Source organism: Juglans microcarpa x Juglans regia, chromosome 6D (assembly GCF_004785595.1).
Source record: "Juglans microcarpa x Juglans regia isolate MS1-56 chromosome 6D, Jm3101_v1.0, whole genome shotgun sequence".
Lineage (NCBI taxonomy): Eukaryota > Viridiplantae > Streptophyta > Magnoliopsida > Fagales > Juglandaceae > Juglans > Juglans microcarpa x Juglans regia.
The window spans coordinates 2,467,031-2,487,633 of NC_054604.1; the positions used below are offsets into that span (position 1 = coordinate 2,467,031).

General features: G+C 32.3%; 1 protein-coding gene across 1 annotated transcript; it reads right to left on the reverse strand.

The window, feature by feature from the left end:
- Positions 1 to 3,486: 3,486 nt before the first annotated feature.
- Positions 3,487 to 5,416, reverse strand: LOC121268797 (transcription factor MYB86-like). Its single transcript, XM_041173059.1, has 3 exons — positions 5,012 to 5,416; positions 4,762 to 4,891; positions 3,487 to 4,638 (listed from the first exon to the last, which is right to left on the reverse strand). Exons 1-3 carry the CDS (start codon positions 5,142 to 5,144, stop codon positions 3,792 to 3,794), a joined length of 1,110 nt encoding a protein of 369 aa, XP_041028993.1. The 5' UTR covers positions 5,145 to 5,416; the 3' UTR covers positions 3,487 to 3,791.
- Between the last annotated feature and the right edge of the window lie 15,187 nt (positions 5,417 to 20,603).

Here is a 20,603-nt window from a genome sequence, read left to right on the forward strand (position 1 = left end):
AGCCCGGAGCACGACCCCGCTTCTGTTTGTAGCCAACTTTTTCTATCAGTTTTATTAATGATCAAGAAAAAGAAACGAAGGGATTATGGAAAACATCAGATCGATACACCTAACTAAAGAAAGAGAAGGCCGATAAAGAAAAAAGATAAAGAAAATCTTGAAAACTAAAGCTGCAGAGAGATAAATACGTGGGATGCCATTCAATGAGCATTTAGTTTCTACTTGTTAGGAAGCAACAAAGGCTGGCATCATGGGTGTGCAAAAGCTGCAGAATGGAGTTACTGTTGGGTAATACTGATGTGAGTTGTCGATAGTGCAGCTTCAATAGAAAATATTCGAAAGCTAAAATTAGTACAATTTCTGTTGACAAACTTCCCACAAAACTCAATTTGTTTTTCTCATGGTATGTTGCGTTTCATATTCTTGTGGAATTCTGTGGCTGGGGTTCGTTTTAGATAGCAATCCTGGCTGCAGGGAAGCTATGGAGATTGTAGAGTTTAAAAGCAATTTGTTTATCTCCCAGTATTATCCATTGCTGGAAACATTCATATTATAGAATTTAATGAGATGCATAGAGGTTAGATCCATTGCTGAAAACTTAGAATCTACGTTGAAATGAATTTTCCTATTGCTAATTTGGAGGCTTTTTCAGTGTTCTGCGCATGCCTCAACCATAAGCAAGGGCCTAGGAACAGATCAGCTATTGAAAATTGGAAGCACAGTCCCATCCCACCTAACTTCGTTAAACCAAGTAATAAACTAGACGTGCAATGGAGCAGAAAACGAATCCCAACTGTTAACAATGCAGAGCAGACAAACACTAACTAAGTAATCAGTAGTTTTTTCTGCTGAGATGACGAAAGAGGAAATCAATCGATTAAGACATGAAAGCACTTTTCCTGAGTTGTCGCACTAAGTAACTTATCTTTAATGAGACGCTATAATAAAACTTTCAACCTAAGAAAGATCCTATTAATTTTAAGTACTCGAAGTTTCTCTGCACTTTCACGTTTAAGCTCATCATTGCTCCAAACCCAAATTGTCAATCTGCAAATCTGGTAGAGACTGCTTTTGTAGGGACCCTAAAACCATAGGTCATGTAGTCCTTCCTATCTTGGAAATTTGGAAAGTATGCAGTACTAAAATCATTCCTAATTACAAGCTACTTTTGAAACCTAGACTCAGTTTGGTATGTCGGTATAACTTTGACCGAATATACCAAAGGTACATGTACATGATACTTGCTATTCAGGGCTCTAAAGTCTAAACCATAACTAGCGTGCTTGAACTTTTGCAGTATTGGTCCAATTATATTCACATCCATTATTCCTCAGATTTAGGTCCACATCAAATCTAATGAGTAGCAAAGCCTTTTTCCTTCTGACCTTTAAGTAATTACTACCTAACATCATCTCGTGGGATGTTTGCTCAACCGATATATATCTCGCTGTTTAAACATCAACTTTCATGAAAATTAACACCTTTGGATCGAGATCATCATGTTAGAATATATTTCAGTACTCAGGTGGGGATATCTTCTCATGTTTTCACAAGCATTGGCACCATAAGAGCTAATTGAAACTTTGCTGATGAGAGTCAAAGGCGAAGCTTTTTTGTAGGGCTTGGATGTAAGTAACACATGATTTGTTTCATATATAAGTGGGCCAGTTAAGAGGCATGAATGCCAGGCACATACCTTCATCATCGCTGTTTTCCCTCATTTTTACTTGATAATTATATTTACTGAGCCTTATTCCTTGTCAATATCTTGAATGTAATACCAGCCGCCCTGTCGGTGAAGAGGTGTGTGTGTGTGTGTGTATATATATATATATAGTCTGACTTTCTCAGAGGGAGACCTATCGTTAGGAAAATCCATGGCAAATGCAGTCACTTGTGGGACACCGTCACTTTGACCGAAGAAGGGTAGCAGATTGCTTGCTCCTCTTTGTATCTTTTCCTTAATTTTTTTTTTTTTTTTTGTAACGATAATTATGCTAGACCTTGCTTTATAGCAAGTCGGCATGCGTCTAAGTTCTCTAAAATGAGTTGCTAATGACGATAACTCGGTATTAAGAAAATGGTTAGGGAGCTGTTAATGGTCTTAAGCGCATGGTAATCAGGAGCATTGGAAGACTACAACCTGTACAATTTAGTTGGTTGTTCCAAGTTTTTGGACGTCTTGTGTGCGAAATGTTGGCTGCCTTTTGTCACTCGCACCGACTCAAAACTAGGTAATTGGGTCTATAGCTACTAAATACCAGATACCAGTGATGAAGGTTGAGAGTGTCGTTTTTGGTTCTGAATATGTATTAGTCCTTTTTAAGAGTGGTAATACGTGATATGACTCGTTAATTAAATATGAACACGATGCATATTTGAGTTTAATCTTAACGAGATTGGGTTAAAATAGATTGATTCGTTAAGACACGATTGCTTAACGAGTTGATAACGGGTCAATCCGTTATGACTCGTTAAGAAAGTTAAAATTACAATCATACTATTATACCTAAAAGTAAAATTTTTGAAATTTTAATTTCGATATTTTTATTGTTTAGATTGTAATTTTAGACTTGTAGTTAGTTTTATATTTTTTATAGATATTGTGATTTTAATATTTATATAAAATTATGCTAAACTTAATCATATCAAACAGGTTAATTTTCGATCTGTTCAATTCATTTACATAAACATGTTAAAACGGGTCACATTGTGTTAACCTATTTCGTAGTATTTACTAACGGGTCGTTACGTATCAACCCGTTATATTAATAGGTTGTGTTAGGATTTAAGATTTTTAACACAATAAGCTTAACGAGTCATATTCGAATTAATCCATATAATATAATATACATATCTTAACACGATCTATTAACACGATTCGATACCCGTCCGATCTTTCTGTCTTGGATATCTTTGCACCCACAAAAAAAAGAAGAAGAAAACGGACACCAAGTTTTGGAAACCTGAACCTAAAGCGTTGTTGCCAGGACATGGACTGGGAGAGGATGACCCCTGGAATCTCTCTCTCTCTCTCTCTCTCTCTCTCTCTCTCTCTCTCTCTCTCTCCGGCCAATAATGCAGAGGACAACCAAAATTTGGCCTTTTGGAGTGACTCAGAAATGCATGGATGAGGCTGGAGCCCGCAGCTGGATCATATGTTAGGAAATCAGCATCTCTTATATACTGTAGGTCCCGGTAATCTTCTTATTAAAGCTCTGCCAGCGCTTGATCAATAGATCACAATCTGAACCTATCCCATTTATCTTAACTTATTCAATTTGTACATAAGACAGACATACTGTAGTTTGTTTAAAATAACAGTGATCAAATTCAGATCATGGGAAGGTTTAAGGTTAAATTCACAGGAAAAGAAAATTGCCAGTGGAGGACTTTGTTTCTTTCAGATATGTTTTGTCGGCTCTTAAATGTGGTTTAGGTTAAGCAGGAAAAACAAATAAGAAGGCATGAAAAAAGCACTACAACTGCATCTAATAATGATAATTAGTTAGACATTTGGAAAGATTAGGACCACAAAGTTAATTAATTTCAGAAATACATTATTTCAACTTTCTGGAAACAAATACAAAGGAAAGAAAGAAAGAAGAAGGGGAAAATACAAATCAAAGCTCAAACAAAGATTAGCTAAATTGTTATTACCGGCTAGGAAACCAAAAAGAAAAAAAGGAATTCATCTCAAACGTTCAGTTGAAATTCCCTGTACTATCAACATCTCTGTATTCGTTTATGAAGAGAGAAAATAATTCAAAAAAAAAAAAGGAATTTACAGTTCATATCTGCTGGAAGACATCAAAATTTGCTCCCGTTAGATCTTCTGATAGCGACGTCAACGGATAGCTACTGAAATCTACTGAACTGCGAGCATGAAGCTGACCCTGTTCATGTTGCCAGGAACTTGGCTTTGGTTCATCGGATTTTATCCCGTTTACCTGAAACTGAAACAAAGATTCTAACTTGTTGTCGGCATCCCATGAAAAGGCTGCATTTTCTACCATGTTGTTCATCTGGAAACCGGCGTAGCTACTAATGTTTGAGCTGTTGCTTGAACTTTCCTTCACTTCATTCAAGAAAAAGGAGCTCATTCTCGAAGCTGAGTTATCAGAGAACTCTGTCCCGGACAAGTTTCCATGATCAGAATTGGTCAGACTTGGCATTGAAGCGAATCCATAGTTGGAATTCGTCTGGAAATGGCTTTGATCATTTGGGGTTTTGATAGTTGTCTGATTCTGAAGTAGGAAACTTGAATTATAGCCGTTTGATTCGACACTACCCGCTTGGAACTCAAAGTAGGCCATTGGATCAAAGGCAGGCTTGTACATGAGAAGCTCTCTTGAAGCATCTGTTACTTCACCATCATAGTAATTCATGTCTTCAACTAAAAATGTTGGACCCTGAGAAGCCAAGGCTGATATTGTTGGAAATTCTTGAGACTCTGGTATGTGCAAAGATGCCATTTCTGTACATTTTTTCTCATCTTTTGGTTCAATTTCGCTTAGTAGCTTGTGGGTAGTTGGGTCAATTCCTTGCTTCATCAGCTTCTTTTTCAAACATGAATTCCAGAAGTTTTTAATCTCATTGTCTGTTCTACCCGGTAACTGTGCAGCAATTTGAGCCCACCTGAGATTTAGACAAATGAGGGAAAAAGATCAGATCAACTCGAGCCCAATGAATATTCATTTCCATTTTCAAATCAAAGATCAAAATTCCGATATATTGCCTTAATGAAATTATGATCATTACCTGTTGCCAAGAACTTCATGAAGGCTGATAATGAGATCCTCCTCCTTTTGTGAGAACATTCCTCTCTTTAAATCGGGTCTCAAGTAGTTTATCCATCTCAATCTGCAGCTCTTCCCACACCTTTGCAATCCTGCAAGAATAAAAAACATTTAAAAATTTGTGGATACCATGAAGCTTGACATGATATGGTAGTACTCTCAAAAAGAAATTACAAACAGTGATGGAGAAAATTATATATATATATATATACCAGCTAGTTTAGGAACTGAACTCCAGCAGCCAACACCAAACCTCGTTATGTAATTGTACAGTTTCTCATCTTCTTCAGGAGACCATAAACCTTTCCTTAATTTCTGCTTTAAACAGCACGAATGACGTCCCATTCTGCAAAGGCTATTGTGAGGGACAATAGTATATTATGCAGCTGCAAGCGTGATCACTCGGACATGGAATGTTTGAGAGGTGGACGAGAATATATGTCTATGTTGTGAGAGTGGGAAAACCAGGACTAATTTCTGATGATTTAAAGGGAACAGGAATAAATCATACTTAGAGTTCAAGTTATGGAGAGAGAGAGAGAGAGAGCGAGCGAGCTGAGGAAGGTGAAGTAATCAAGTGGGTTTTAAGCAAATCCGGTGCTGCTTTTGCATTGGACTGGATTGGTTTTTAAGATATCTCTATCTCTAGAAAATTAATAAAAAGGTGATAATAAAACAAAAACAACTCCATAAACGTGTACTTATGAGTAAGAATACAGTTATATGTTTATTTTTAACATTAATTGATAATATAAACTATTAAATTAAACAGTACAGGTCTCTTGTATTTGGAACTAAGCAAAAAAATATGGCACCTTTTTTCTTCCTGATCTCGTTGTGTTAGCACCATTTTCAACAAAAAAGCTCTGTGATTCATGCATGGGGTCATCTGGCATATATGGAACCCATCTTTCTTTTAACTTTTTATATATCTTAGGTCGGAGAAATTTACCCCTTCATCACTTAAGTCAAAATAATTCTAAAAAATTAATTTAATCATGCATGCCCCTATTAATATTTCTTTATAAGAACCTCTAAATTAGTTAGCCTCGCCATGAATCTTCTTCGATGGCTGGTAATATCTCTCAAAGTAAACTTGCCAACTAAAGTAAAAATAGCTGATGGATACATGAACAAAGCATTATAGTATTTATTGTTGTCGGTATAAACTCTTGGAACAATATTATTAAGAAAATACTTTAGCAAATTAGATAATAAATATGGTTTGATGTGATATGTCAGATTGTAAAATTATTTTTATTATAAAGTAGATCTAACAGATTTTATAAAACTATATCTGTTTGTGAGTTTACTTTATATAATTTTTTTTGTATCTGTAGCAGCTCTTATATTATTAACCGCTCAATAGAGACTATTTTATATGTGTATATATCTCTTTCGTTTAAGACAATTAAAAAAACTTGAAAGAATCTTGATGTCGGGTGAAGTTTACTCCAAAGTGAACGGACGGAAGAAAAAAATCACTAGTTTTGAGAGGTAACGACCATATTTTTTATTTTCCACAGGTTGTTGGGGCGGCGTATGATACAAGTATATATGGTGTGTTTCATGCCTTTGCTTGGCAGCCATGCACTGTACAAAAATGCAACGGATATATATATATATATATATATATATATATATATTATTATACATAGAGTTTTCTCTGCTACAGATTAATTTTCCTGATCGAAAGCAATTACAGGGTCGACCGACATAGTGCGACGTCGACAATGAGCGTGTGGGCTCCATGCATGCATATATGTTTTGACTCTTTAATTAAGATAAGGAGCTAGGACTTGTACTACTGCCTGTGCGACCTTGAGGTTCCATTGAAAAATACAAAAAAATATTTAATGGGAAGAGAGAGGAAACTAAATAAAGAGAGGATTGGAAAGCTTTTGTTTTCTGTTTTTGGTACTTCCCTTTTGGGATCGAGTACCATAAAATAGTTGGTCGGTTCTACTTCTCACCTTAAAAAGATTATTTTCCTTATAACATCATGTGGCTAATTAAACGCGTTTATAAAATGATTAAAGAAAATCATATATATGTTATTAATGTTAAACCAAGTACGAAGTGGCACTCTAAAAGAGATCATGATCTTATCATAGGGTTGAAAAAATATATGCTTTTAAGAACACCACGAGACTTTATTAAATAACTTACTTCAATTAAATAATTTTAATTGTTCTTATGTGCATTGCACGGGTACTCTATGACTAGTTTCAGGTCTCGTTTGTTTTTAGAAAACATCACATCTCATCTAATCATTATAACTTTCTAAATTTCAAATACAAAATAAAATAAATAATTCAACCTTTTCAAATCCTAATAAAAATAATATTAAAAAATATATTCTAACAATATTTTGTTCAATTTTTTAACTTTAATTTCAACTCATCTTATATGTGAAAACAAACGAGGCCTTAGAGTAATGTTACTCATCATTATTTTATTTATTATTTTATAACGTGATATTAAATAATTAGAAATTCATTTATTATGTTAACTTATCTACCAATAATTTAATGTCCTATTAAGAGAGATTGAGACGATAATAATTAAAGTAATTATAAATAATTTTTTTCTTAAACACGATAAGAAAGGAATAGATTATACCAAATATAAAGTTAATGCATGTATTGGGTTGATTTACTCTTTTTCTCAAAGGGTGGGCTCTCCATGTTAATGCAAATATAAATAAGAGTAAATCTAACTCTTCTTGTTAGCTTAAATTTTTAAGAATAGTAATGATTTCACATGTTATTAAATTAAAGGTCTTGAATTCAAATTATGACTCTACATTTCATCTATTTAATTAAATGACTACTCCATAACAACTTTTGTAAGATGATTTTGCGACTGCATTTTAAATTGACGTGGAACATATAAGTTTGAATCGAGCAGATCATGAATGCTCGAAGACAGGACCATATATAAGTCTGAAATGCTCTTAAATGTTGCTTAAACCTTAATTCCTAAAATTTCCACCAAGTCATCATCAACATGAACAATAAGTTGTCCACCACCTATCTGATCTACAGCTCAAATCGAGCTGCATGCTAGCTAGCTAGCTAGCTACTCTCAAGTACCATATATATGAGCTCCAAACTTAATGTTTCATTGAATGTAAAATGACCGTTAGGTTGCAACGTCAAAATATTATTAAGTACTCATTTTTTAAGTAGTTCATGAGTGTTCTTTTCTTTGAAAACCTCAACATTCGATTTGAAGATTTGGGACCTTTTTTATTATTTTTTATTCAAGTAGGATGAGATAAAAAAAAAATTAAAAGGAAATGACTAGTTTGAGAGAGCTGTCCATGGACATGCAAGCGTTACTACAAGAAAATGATTCTGTAAAAATGACTATTTCCTGTCAAAAGTAGTTTATTTTTATCGTAAATAGTTATTATCATCGTAAATAATCCATCACAAAGAAAAAAGAAATTTACTTATTAGTTTTTAGATATATTCAACATACATAAGAGTTCTTATTTACAAGAGAAGTAATTTTATGTAAAAATTATTAGACAGAAAATTATTTATTCTAATAAAAAAAAATATTGCTCACAAATATTATATTATTTAGAAAAGTACTACAAACACAAATGAATTATACAAAAAGAAATCTATAAAGTGATGTGATTTCATGTATTCCATTATATCTACTTTACAATAAAAATAATCTTACAATCTAATGTATCATATCAAAATATATCATTTTATGATTTCAATTTTGTATATTCCTTCGTGGATAAAGTATTTGTTTATTATTTAATATCTAATTAGTTTAAATTCGATTGCCGATTGATCACCTTTTCAATATCATTATCTCACTATATATACATATCGGTTGAGATCCATATATATATATATATTTTTTTTCTTTTGAAAAGATTAAGATCCATATTGAGATATTTAAAGATTATTTATATTTTTTTTATCTAGACATGGGTCATGGGACCTATGATCAATCTTTAAAATAAAATTATTTTTAAAAAATATTTATTTTGTCTAATAATGAATAATGTTACCGAAGTGCTTGGTAGCACGTGGGTGAACACATTCCCCCATTGTCATCTGCGAGTAGTAAATAATGAATTTCTGGTTAAACCCCAAAAATGAATGAAGTGTCAATGATTGGAGGGTTTTGATGGACGTAACCAGAGAACTGAAGAACCGACAGTTACAAGTAGGCTGTCATTAAATTAAATGCAAAATAGTCTTGGAAAATACGCCGCCAGCTTGACATGCCAAATCACCCCCCCCCCCCCCCCCTCGGCGCCCACATAAGTCCAATTCGTACAGTTATTGGCTAACATTTTTTGTCTGTCTTTTTAATTTTTATAATCCCAATATCATATAATATATATATATATATATATATATATAATATTTCCGGCACACCGCCAACCTATCTGAATTTTCTATAATTTTCAAATTTTTATTAAGATATGAGAATTTGAAGAATGATTCGTTTGGATCATCAACTCATCATTATAATTTTTTTAAATTTTAATATAAAATATAATAAATAATTCAACTTTTTAAAATTTCAAAATAATAATAATATTAAAAAATAATATTCTAACAATATTTTATCATCTCAACTCAACTCACTTCAACATCTAAACATAATTTTAAGTAGTTTGGGTTTCACATTCATTTCAATTCATCTTATCTAATCATTAAAATTTTTTTAAATTTTAATATAAAATATAATAAATAATTCAATTTTTTTAAATTTTAAAATAATAATAATATTAAAAAATAATATTCTAATAATATTTTATTTAATTTTTAACTTCCATTTCAACTTAATTTAGTTCAATATTTAAATACAACCTTAATAAGAATGTTAATAAAAAAACACTTATTAACAGTTATAACTAGCGATATACTTAGCGCTAAAGGCTAGGCCGTCCTCTGGATTGATCTCTCTCTCTCTCTCTCTCTCTCTCTATATATATATATAAGTAATTTTTAAATTATAAGTTTTCCTTTAAAGTTGTAATTTAAAAGATTATAATTTATCTCAATTTATTCATTTTATCATTACAATTTTTTTAAATTTTTTTATAAAATATAATAAATAACTTAAAATTTTCAAATCTTAAAATAATAATATTAAAAATAATATTTTGATAATATTTTATTTATTTTATTTAAAATGGTCTCTGAATCTTATAAACGGGTGTAAAAAGATAAAAAAATAAAAAAGAAAGAATATTAATGCAGGGAGCTGACAGCTAGAAGATCAATTAATATACTCAATCAAATTCTGAATAATATTTTTGTAGTTAATGAAATGATTTGTTAATTCCTAGCCTGCGTGAACAACCGGCCTTCTCAGTCCTCATGCATGCATCGTTGGCTTTGATTTCAACCGATTTGACGTCTGGGTTATGGTTGTTCAATGCCAATGAAAGTTCGAGGGGATCATCAATACTTGAGTTGCACGGCTGAGATTGCTTATTTGACGATCTTCCAAATTATGGATCGAGGAGCTGCTTATTAAACTAGTTGTATTATTATTATTTGGAAAACTATTACCATACGACAGACACTGTTGGGCCATGAAGATCTTGTATCGCACGTGAAAACTAACTTGTCGGGGTGTGAAAGAAAACATCCTATCGACCGTCGGCAACAATATTGGCTAATTAATTTAAAATGGAAATTAATATTAATTCATCAGTAGTTGTCATTTGATCTACAATACATTAATTAATGTTATCTAATTGATCATTGTTTGATTTGAAAGAAAACTTAAATAAATCAGATTATATATATATATATATATATAATATGATTGACAAAAAAATTATAGTGGGAGAGTAGAGATGTTCGTGACGAAGAGGATCAAGTTGGTATCTCTTTACATAATTACAAAATAATAATAATCTACTTTTAATAATCTCTTGTTTGAAGGGTGTTAGTAAAGTCTAATCAAAACAATTAAGATGCCGTTTAGATAGTAAGTTAAAATAAGATGAGTTAAAATTGAATAAAATATTATTAGAATATTATTTATTATTATTATTATTATTATTATTATTTTAAAATTTGAAAAAATTAAATTGTTTATTATATCTTTTGTAAAAAATTAAAAAAATTATAATGATGAGATGAAATGAAATGAAACACTTTCATGATCCAAAAAGACAACATTAGTCTTCTTTTTCTTAAATTAATTCCTCCGGATTACTCATTTTGATCTGCTTTTGCAAGTTTTTCAACGCATGCACCAAACTCTAAGGCCATTGGACGGGGTTATAAATGACGAATGTACTCTATATAATTTCTTTCAAAAAACAATTAAGTAGCTAGCTAGGAAACGTAAGATCGATCAGTTCTTTTAGGTACTCTTCATAAATCATTGTTCTTTAATTTGGATATTTTAATAAATGACAATTTTCCCACATGCATGTTTATGAAACTCATGTTAATTTGCATTTACATTCGCTTAATTAATTAATTAGCATTTGACTTTTGTAGCCTTGTGCATGTCATTGTGTGTGTGGTATATATATATAATATATATTTATATATATATGATCTCTCAGCTTATAACTTCCAGCTAGGAAGGATTAATTGTCTTTATAAATTGATCAGGTCTATTCATGTGTCCCGTGATCACTTTCTGCCGGATCATCATCAGGTGTATATATATATATATATGGAACCGGAGACTGGATTAACGAGCTGATGCATCCTAGCTAGCTAGCTAGCCTGATAGGAATGGTTGGGATTTTTCTTTTTCTTCATGTAATTTGCTTTATTAATTAAGACGATATATATATATATATATATAGAGTAGGATTTTGTTCACAATATAAGATCAGTCAAGAAAAAGGCAGAAAACGACCATCCATGCATACCCATTATTCAATTTGATGATGATCAAAGTAATTCCAAACCTGTTTCTTTCAAAATTTGTTTGCCAAGTAGCTAGGAATTAAATCATAACTTTAACTTTACGCTTAATTGGCTCTGAATTAATTATTCATGAGAATATTATACAACGATCGACCAAATTAAGCATTTACGTACTGATCTAGTCATGATAATTTGTACGTAATATTGCAAGCATGCTTCTTTTATTTTTTTTATTAGAAATACTGCAATTATATATATAAAAAAAAACTGACTATATTTAATTTATTATATATAAATAAAAATAATTTTATAATTTGATGTGTGTATGACATTAAATTAATTCTTTATGCAACTAAAATATATATATTTTCGACAGTGCTCTAATGTGCCGCCCAACTTTGACTGCTTAGCGTGCCAATTAGTATAAATTTTACTTTTTATTTTTTTCTCTTTTTATTTACATTTTTTAACATATTTCAATATTTAAAAAAAATACATTAATATATTAATAGTCACTTTCTTAATTAGTACTAAGTAAAAAGAAAATTAAATATCTAAATGAATGGACAAAATAAAACTATAATTTATATATTTTTTATATTTTTCAAATGACCGCAAAAAATATAGATAGATAACTGGTCACCGATGGCCGAAGACAGGAGCCGCGGGAACTATATCTATGCACGTACAAGTCCTCGATCGCATGCGTGTCATCACTGTCATGTTCTGATGTCCGACATGTTCTATCTATCCCCGGGAAGGCCATACTGAAGTTACTGTTCCATGTTGAAGCCACCTAAGTCAGTCCTCGATCGTGTGGCTACGTCACCATGATGTCCCGGACATGCTCCATCTCCCTCATGGCCCACACCCACCCAACCCGGCCATCTCTCTCTCTCTCTCTTCACAAAGAAAAATACAAGAATTGGTGGAAGGCAAATTAACGAGGCCTGGTCGTCCAAAGACTCCAAACACTGCATCGATGAAAGATGATCATGAACAGGACCCAGGTGTAGTACTAATGTCATTTGGAAAAGCATTCAAAACTGATTTTTTCTACCCAAAAAAAGACATGAGTCCAAGCCACCCAAATAGCCCTGATCGAGAATACAACTCACTAGAGATTTATGGATATTATGTGTTTTTGGCAGAGTATAAAATAAGCAAAAATAAGATTATGCAGAACTTTTTGATCTATAAATAGCTATTCATGTAGGGACTTATTTAGATCATGGAGCAGTTCTATGCCCGCCCCATCTGTTTTTAACTTTCTCCTTTGAATCAGTGCCAAAACAACGTGTTCTAAACTTTAATTAATTTCGAAACAAAAGTTTGAAAAGTATGAAAAATAGATCTATCTTTCTGTCCAACTTCACACGAGAAATAATATAGAATATCAGATACCTCAGAAAAACAAAAGAAAAAAAAGATAAAGATCAAGAAACGTGATCACTAAACAAGCTTTAATTGATTGATATCAAATTATAATATATGAACTCTGATTCCTTAAACAAGCTGCATGCATTTTTTACGTGTTTTTCTTCTTTTCAGGTGCTGTCTGGCATCATCTAGAATATAAAATATTCTGCAGATCAACGATCGATTTCATGATCTGGTGTGGCTTTCCTTCGGGCTTATTGTCTGTCTGATGATACTCAAATGCATATATCCAGGCAGTGGCATCTACTTAAGCATATACTCAAATGCCTTACTCAAAAAGATCAGCCATGTGAATGAATTGAAATAATCTCGTGATTAATTTGTATTTTTATGATGTACGTGGATTCTATACAAATGGCCGGATGACATGTACATGAGTTATATAAGGTAGGGAAACTACTGGTATTTTCCTCTAAAGGCATTAATGTCCTTTTCGAGCAGTCTCAATCAACCAACAATAAAGCTTCCTTTTCAAGAGATGATGATCACAAAATGATAGTGAAAGTAAAGCTTTGGAAACCCCCATTTCTTTTCCTTCATCCTTCCCCCAAATGATTAGGTCCTTTGCCTGGGTCTGAAACTTTTGTTTGTCTACATAGAAAACAAGAAAGAACATTTCTTGTCGCCATGATAATTACTTCCTTAACGACCAAGGGCATGGAACTCTCCTACTACCTCTGTCATACAATGACACATGGAGCCAAGAAGTCGGAAGATGCATATGGGCTGTTGGAAATATATGGCACTTATCATGTGAATTAGGAAAAGTTGGAAGATCAGTAAATCTCAGGCATGCATGCAGCATGCAGAGTTACATGAGACTGTTTTACCATTTTGGGAATCGATCCTTGAAAACCAAATAAAGCAACAACCATGATGTGAGTGACATGATGAAAAAAAAAAAAAAAAAAAAGCATGCATCGGAAGGTCATTTTATATATTTGGGTCTTCAATCTCCTTTACCAGGTTGCTTTGGTGGAATATATTTATCAAACATAATTGCCCCAAGTTAACTTCAAACTGGGGTCATTAACTTGTCTCAACCCCTCCTCTAGCTACTGAGCTGTGTACAGTACAGAAAGTGTCAAGATTCCTTGGTCCCTCTTGAGTCCATATCCATGCACCCAATCCACTAGTAATCAAGTCAAAAGTTGCAATTAAAATGCCTTGAGAACAAAACACCTTCCATGTCTAATCATAAAGCTAAAGGGATAACCCTGATTAAAGTTTCATGTCTGCAATTGATAACAAAGTTTGATTTGACACCAATGTTAAATTAAACTCCATGTATAATTAATTATGTACCATTATTTCTTATACAACTTTAGTCCTCATTCTCCTACTCTGTAATCGATGATCTCACCTTTTGTTGCAGAAAAAATACCACTCATGATACGCGTACCAGCCGACATCAAAAGTCGTATAAAGTTGGAGAAGGTTTGAAATATTTCCATGGTTTAACGTTGGAAGGGACCTTTGAAAGACACAAAAATGCATTACAAGAAAAATAGTTATTTGTAATAGATTATTTGTAACGATAATGACTATTTATGACGAAAACAGATTATTTTTAACAAAAAATAATCATTTTTACAAGAAATATATGATTACAAATAAACAATCTACAAGCTTGTAGTGACTAGTGAAAGTGTTTATTCTGATAACTTCATAATCTTAGGAGGGGATCGGAGGGAGAAGAAGAAAAAAAAACTGGTATAATTAATGAGAATACACATGACCGACATCGCTTTCCCACAGAAAACTACTCCTTTAGTGGGTCGATCATTGCAGCCTGAGATAGTGATATCAGAATATTTTGTTGTCTGGAAAAGTTTGATTCTGCATGACCTCCATGTCTTGCGCGCACAACCAACATGTGAATGAAAACCAAGATTTTTTTTTGGAATTCCATCTAGTAGTTGTGTACCATTTTGTACGTAGAATTCAAACTATCTTCAAATTGATGTTTCATTTTTTCTTCAGCTCTATATTCAAAGTCAAAGATTGCCTACTACAATTAAGTCTGCAACAACCACCATGATCATATTTGTTTAACAAGCTTTCTTTTTATTGGGGGAGGCTGGGGGTTTGGTATATACGCTTGAAATGTGGGAGATCTCTAGCTAGCTTTCTTCTATAATCGGATCGTGATTTAAGAGTCATAATTCTACTCATAGTTACACAGAATATATATATATATATATATATATATATATATATATTCCTTGTTGAAACAAAGAAAATAAGCCAAAATAATAAAGAATATACATAGCAAATATGAAGAATATCTTTCTATTTTTATTGCATACTCCCATGGTGCTGCTAATTTTAGAGTTGATTTGGATTCAGAGATCATGAGATGAGATGGTTTTAGATGAAAGATGAAAATTAAAAAAAATATTGTTAGAATATTATTTTTTAATATTATTATTGTTTTAAGATTTGAAAAAGTTGAATTTTTATTATATTTTGTGTGAAAATTTAAAAAAATTATAATGATGAGATGAGATGAGATATTCCAAACGAGACCTTTTTAAATCCAAGAGATGATCCATGAGATAAAACCCTTTTTTAATCCAAGCGAGGCCTTAGTTGTTCAGCTGATTAGTTTCCAAACCGAATTGATCGGTGTCTCTCCGAACTCAATGGGTTCATGATCATATAGCACAAAGTCAAGCTTCGGGCGTTTTTGACTGGGCTTTGGACTTATGACTAGTATTCTTACTAACCCATGAGAGTTTTTTGTATTCATGGGCTTATTTACGTTCAAATTAATACAAATTATATTGGGTTTGTCTTTTATAGGCAGCTTTACAAAATATTAACAATAAATTAACATGGAAAAGGCCAGATTGATATAGATGGTAAAATCAGGTCTTGCTTACCTAGATTTCTTTGTTGATTACAAATTGGATAGAGAATGTTTCTTTTTTTTTTTTTTTTTCCATCTTCGCATTCGATTGAGAATATTGAGTTACAAGAAGATGATTATTCTATGATATGTGTACGTATTTTCAAAAGGAAACAAACTAAGGTCGGATAACGAAGCAGGTTTGACAGTATCTCTGTTATTACCACCTTCCCCTGATGAGTCAAAGAATGATGATAGTGTGGGTTCGCGGGGAGTCGCCCCCTCCCATCTATATAGATATCATCATCTGCATTCAGAAAATCGTATGCTTTAGAAAAAACTTGTACAATTTGAAAAGAGGTTTTGATTGATCAAAGCTCTAGCAGATAGAATAGTCAATTATGGGCAGGAAACAATGCTATATTTACTCGCATCTCTCATCAGTTGCCTACTGATCTAGTTGATATTTTTGGTGTTGGATAAAGCTGGAATGCTTGCTTCTTACACTGACAAAAGGTTAACATTGAAAGGGCCCAATGATCTGTATCCAACTATGCTCTAGTGAGACTCCTACTAGTGCTCTCTTTTGCTAGGTTCACCAGGTTTGTCACATTTTGTGCCTACAAAATTGGTACGATAAAATTATAAGATCTGGTTTAGATAGTAAAACCAGCCACTTATCTCTTTTTATCCTATTTCATTTCAATATTTAAATATATATCATAAACACATTTTATAATTTTCAATTTTCAATTTTTTCATTTAATTATTATCTAATCATTATAATTTTTCTAACTTTTAAATACAATATAAAAAATAATTCAACTTTTTAAATATCAAAACAAAAATATTATTAAAAAAATAATATTCTAATGATAATTTAATTGTATAATATTTTTATTCAATTTTTTTTCTATTTTTTCAAAATTCTGTAAAATATATTAACTTAAATTATTTTATTACTATTTATATATCATTTTATCTCATCTTATTATGTCAATGAGACATAAGTTAGGTTGTTTTGTTAATCCTAGGCACTCTCATATTACGATAAAAGTCAATCTACTTATAAGCTAACGTGGAGGGTACGTTATATATCCTATTTACATAGGGCGCCATTTTTTTTTTCCCCCAAATAAGACATTTATAAATAATCTACGGATACAAGATATAAATTTGGGATGGAAGTCTCCTATAGTCTTTTCAAAGCCAACATATTATAACACAGAAAAGAAAAATAGAAGATGGGTTTCGGAGCTAAATAAATGGCTCCCATCCAATTCCTACAAGGGGAAACCGCTTGGTGACGGTTTTAAAATAGTCTGCTGAACAGACTATAAAGCTACAACTAGAAGTCACAGTAAAATATTGTGTGCTGCAATATGTTGGTCTGGACTGGCAGGAAGGAACTTCATCTACTTTCACTCGATCTTTGGTCGGGTTCCAATGAATCGACACCGCTGATCCCGTCGGTGTCGTGCGTGGTGGCTGAAAACTTCCCCAGGCGTGGCGGGGAGTGAAACTTGCGCACGGCATAAGTCGCGCGTGAGGCTTATGCGTCGCTTGTATGGACATATTTTTTTTTCTGCCGGCTTGAAGATTGGCACTTGGGGAGGGTGATGGCGAGGCTCGTGTCAACATTGGCACACCGGAAAGCAGCAGATCGACTAGTTTTGGTGCTAAGAGGTAGAAGCTAATTGAGTATAACTGAGCCGGTCTTTGGCTTGCCGAGCTCGATATTTTTTTTTTATTCTTTGTTTGAGCTTGACTTGATAAGTTAAACTCTCAACTCGAGCTCGTCCCACAAATGAGTTCGAGTTGAGCCGCTCGAACTCGAATTGTTTATTTTTTTAATAAGAATTAATAATTAATAAATTAAATAAAATAAATAAAAAATCTAATCCTGTATTTACAAAATTAACAAATAGAACTTCTATTGAATTATAAAATTTTAAAAAATTTATAAATAATTAATATCTAACTACTTGATATTTATCCAAAATAAAAATATATTATATGTCTACATATATTATTAAGGAAAACGATAAGATTACTACCTTCCTGCTGCCTATTTACTAATCTTTTTGTATTTTATTTTTTAAAAAATTTTTTAGTTTACTTAATAGTTAAGAAAGTGAATATTAGTAAAATTATATATTTTTATTTGCTGCTTCAACCTTCCATCTTCAATAGTTGTCACGTGTGATTGTGCTCCCAACTCTATATACAAACATAAATAAATATTAATAATAAGAATAAAACATCAAATGCTAGTAAATTTGGAATACAAAAAATTCTAAAATTAAATTACAATAAAAACAAAGAAAATATTACCTGATTCTACTATGAAGCTCTCCACATTATCCATAACTTTTCGGATATCAATGGTTGTTGCTGGATGCTTTAACCAATTTTGAGTATACATAAGTGCCTCAATGGTTCTCGGAGCCAACAAACTTCGAAAAGGTTCAAGCGCACGACCTCTCATACTAAATGCTAACTCGGACACAACCGTGGAAACCGACATGTCTAATAAGTCTCGTGCAATCCTTGTGAGTATAGGATAGTCAGGCTCATTAATTTTCCACCAAGTCAAACAATGTACTAAGTGCCTCACAACTATTTGATAAATATCGATCTACTTTTGTTTTGGCAATAGTAAATCTTATGGCGGAATATGCTTTATACCACTTGTAGAATCATTTGGTCTCATGTTTGCCATCTCCATTATTCTTGGTTTTAGATGTTGGAGGGGGCTCATGTTCTTGGGTACTCATGGTGGAACCGAATTTCGCATTATAATCTGCATACAAATCTGTCAATATCTGTCTCACACTCGATACCAACTCCTTAGCATGAAACTCATCATGAACTTTCTTCATGTGGAAAGTAAGAAGTCCTAACTTGCTTCGTGGATCAAGCACAACTGCAATTAACATGAACAAGTTCATTCTGTCTAATGACCCTCAATACTTATCATATTTTGTTATTATGTTTATGGCTATACTCCTTAAGCATATATTAGTACTCTCACTCAATATGATTGACTCATTTTGGAAATAAAAAATCTCCAGAGAACTGGTGTTGGCTGTCACATATAACTATCCAAAAAATCTATTAGTGGCATTATAAAACATTCACAAAAAAAACTTAACAAACACCTGTACTGCCTCCCACTCCCTAGCTTTAGGAGATCCCATGTGCCCAGGCCCAAAGCCATCATCAAAGTAAGAGAGGTAATTATAATCCTCACTCTTCATTCTCCTGAAAGCCTTCTCAAACTTCTTAGCCGCTTCCAACATCATATAAGTTGAGTTTTATCGTGTCTGTACATCAAGACACAACATTTTCTTAAAATCAATTTTTTCTTTTTCTGTACATATCTTAAACTTGTCTAATCTTGCTGGGATGAACGCACATATTTAACTTAATTTCTAACCATTGTGTTGGAATCTTTGCACTCCCTCAAACTCTCATTCATAATAAGATTCAATATATAAACATAACATCTCATATGCATATACTTACCCCACAACAGGTTCCCAGCCAAAAACTATTTCAAAAATGAAATTGCAGTATCATTTGAATTTACATCATCAACAGTCACAATAAATATTCTATCAATGCCTCAATCAAGCAATCATGACTCAACATATCTCCCAAAAATATCTCCTCCATAAGTAAGTATTAAACAAAAATTAATGATTTTTTTTTTTTTTTGCATTTCCAATCCTTATCAATGAAGTGTGTAGTTAGACACATATAATTCAAATTATGTTTCAATGTCCATGTATCAGTCATCAACGAAATCCTCATGCCACCATCTTTAAACACTTTTTTAAATTTCCCATTTTCTAATTCATACAATTTTAAACAATTTCTTGCAACTGTGACATGACATGACACTTTAAACCTAGATTTAAAAGACCAACACACTTTCGTAAATCTTTGTCCTTCAAAAGCTCTAAATGGCATCTCATTTATAGTTACCATCTCTGCAATTGCCAACCTCATAACCTCTTCACTATATTTATAGGCTACAAGACTTCTTAATATACTACCATCACTTTCTCCAACCCCTTTCTCAAGTGTTGCTTTACCTGTCAATTTTTTTGATACCTATCTAAAGTCCCGCATTTATGAGAATTTTTAAGACATGAAGGTAAAAGGTTTTGTATTGTTGAAGTTTCGTTCTTCTTTAAGTGGCAAATGTACATCTTGCCACAATAATTACATTTACCTTTCAGATCATCTACAAGACAACCCTCAACCTTCGTAAAATGGTCTCAAACAATCAATGGATCATTCACTTTCCATTTCTTAGGTAATGGACAAGTACTACTAGTAAGGACACTATAGGGTTTTGATGTTTAGGTCTCCCTTAAATTATCTCTCAAGTTAATGGTTGATTCATTTGAATCAACATTAATCGGAGTCGACGGAGAATTAATCTAATTTATAAAACAAAACATAAATGTTACATGTACATTATATGTAGTGCATAACACATTATAATTACACAGCAACTATTTTGTAACATGGTAAACATCACAAGTCTAAGACTCTAATCTAGATTTAGTTCACTCATCTTTCCTCAATTTATATTAAATTATTTCACACAAATTATCA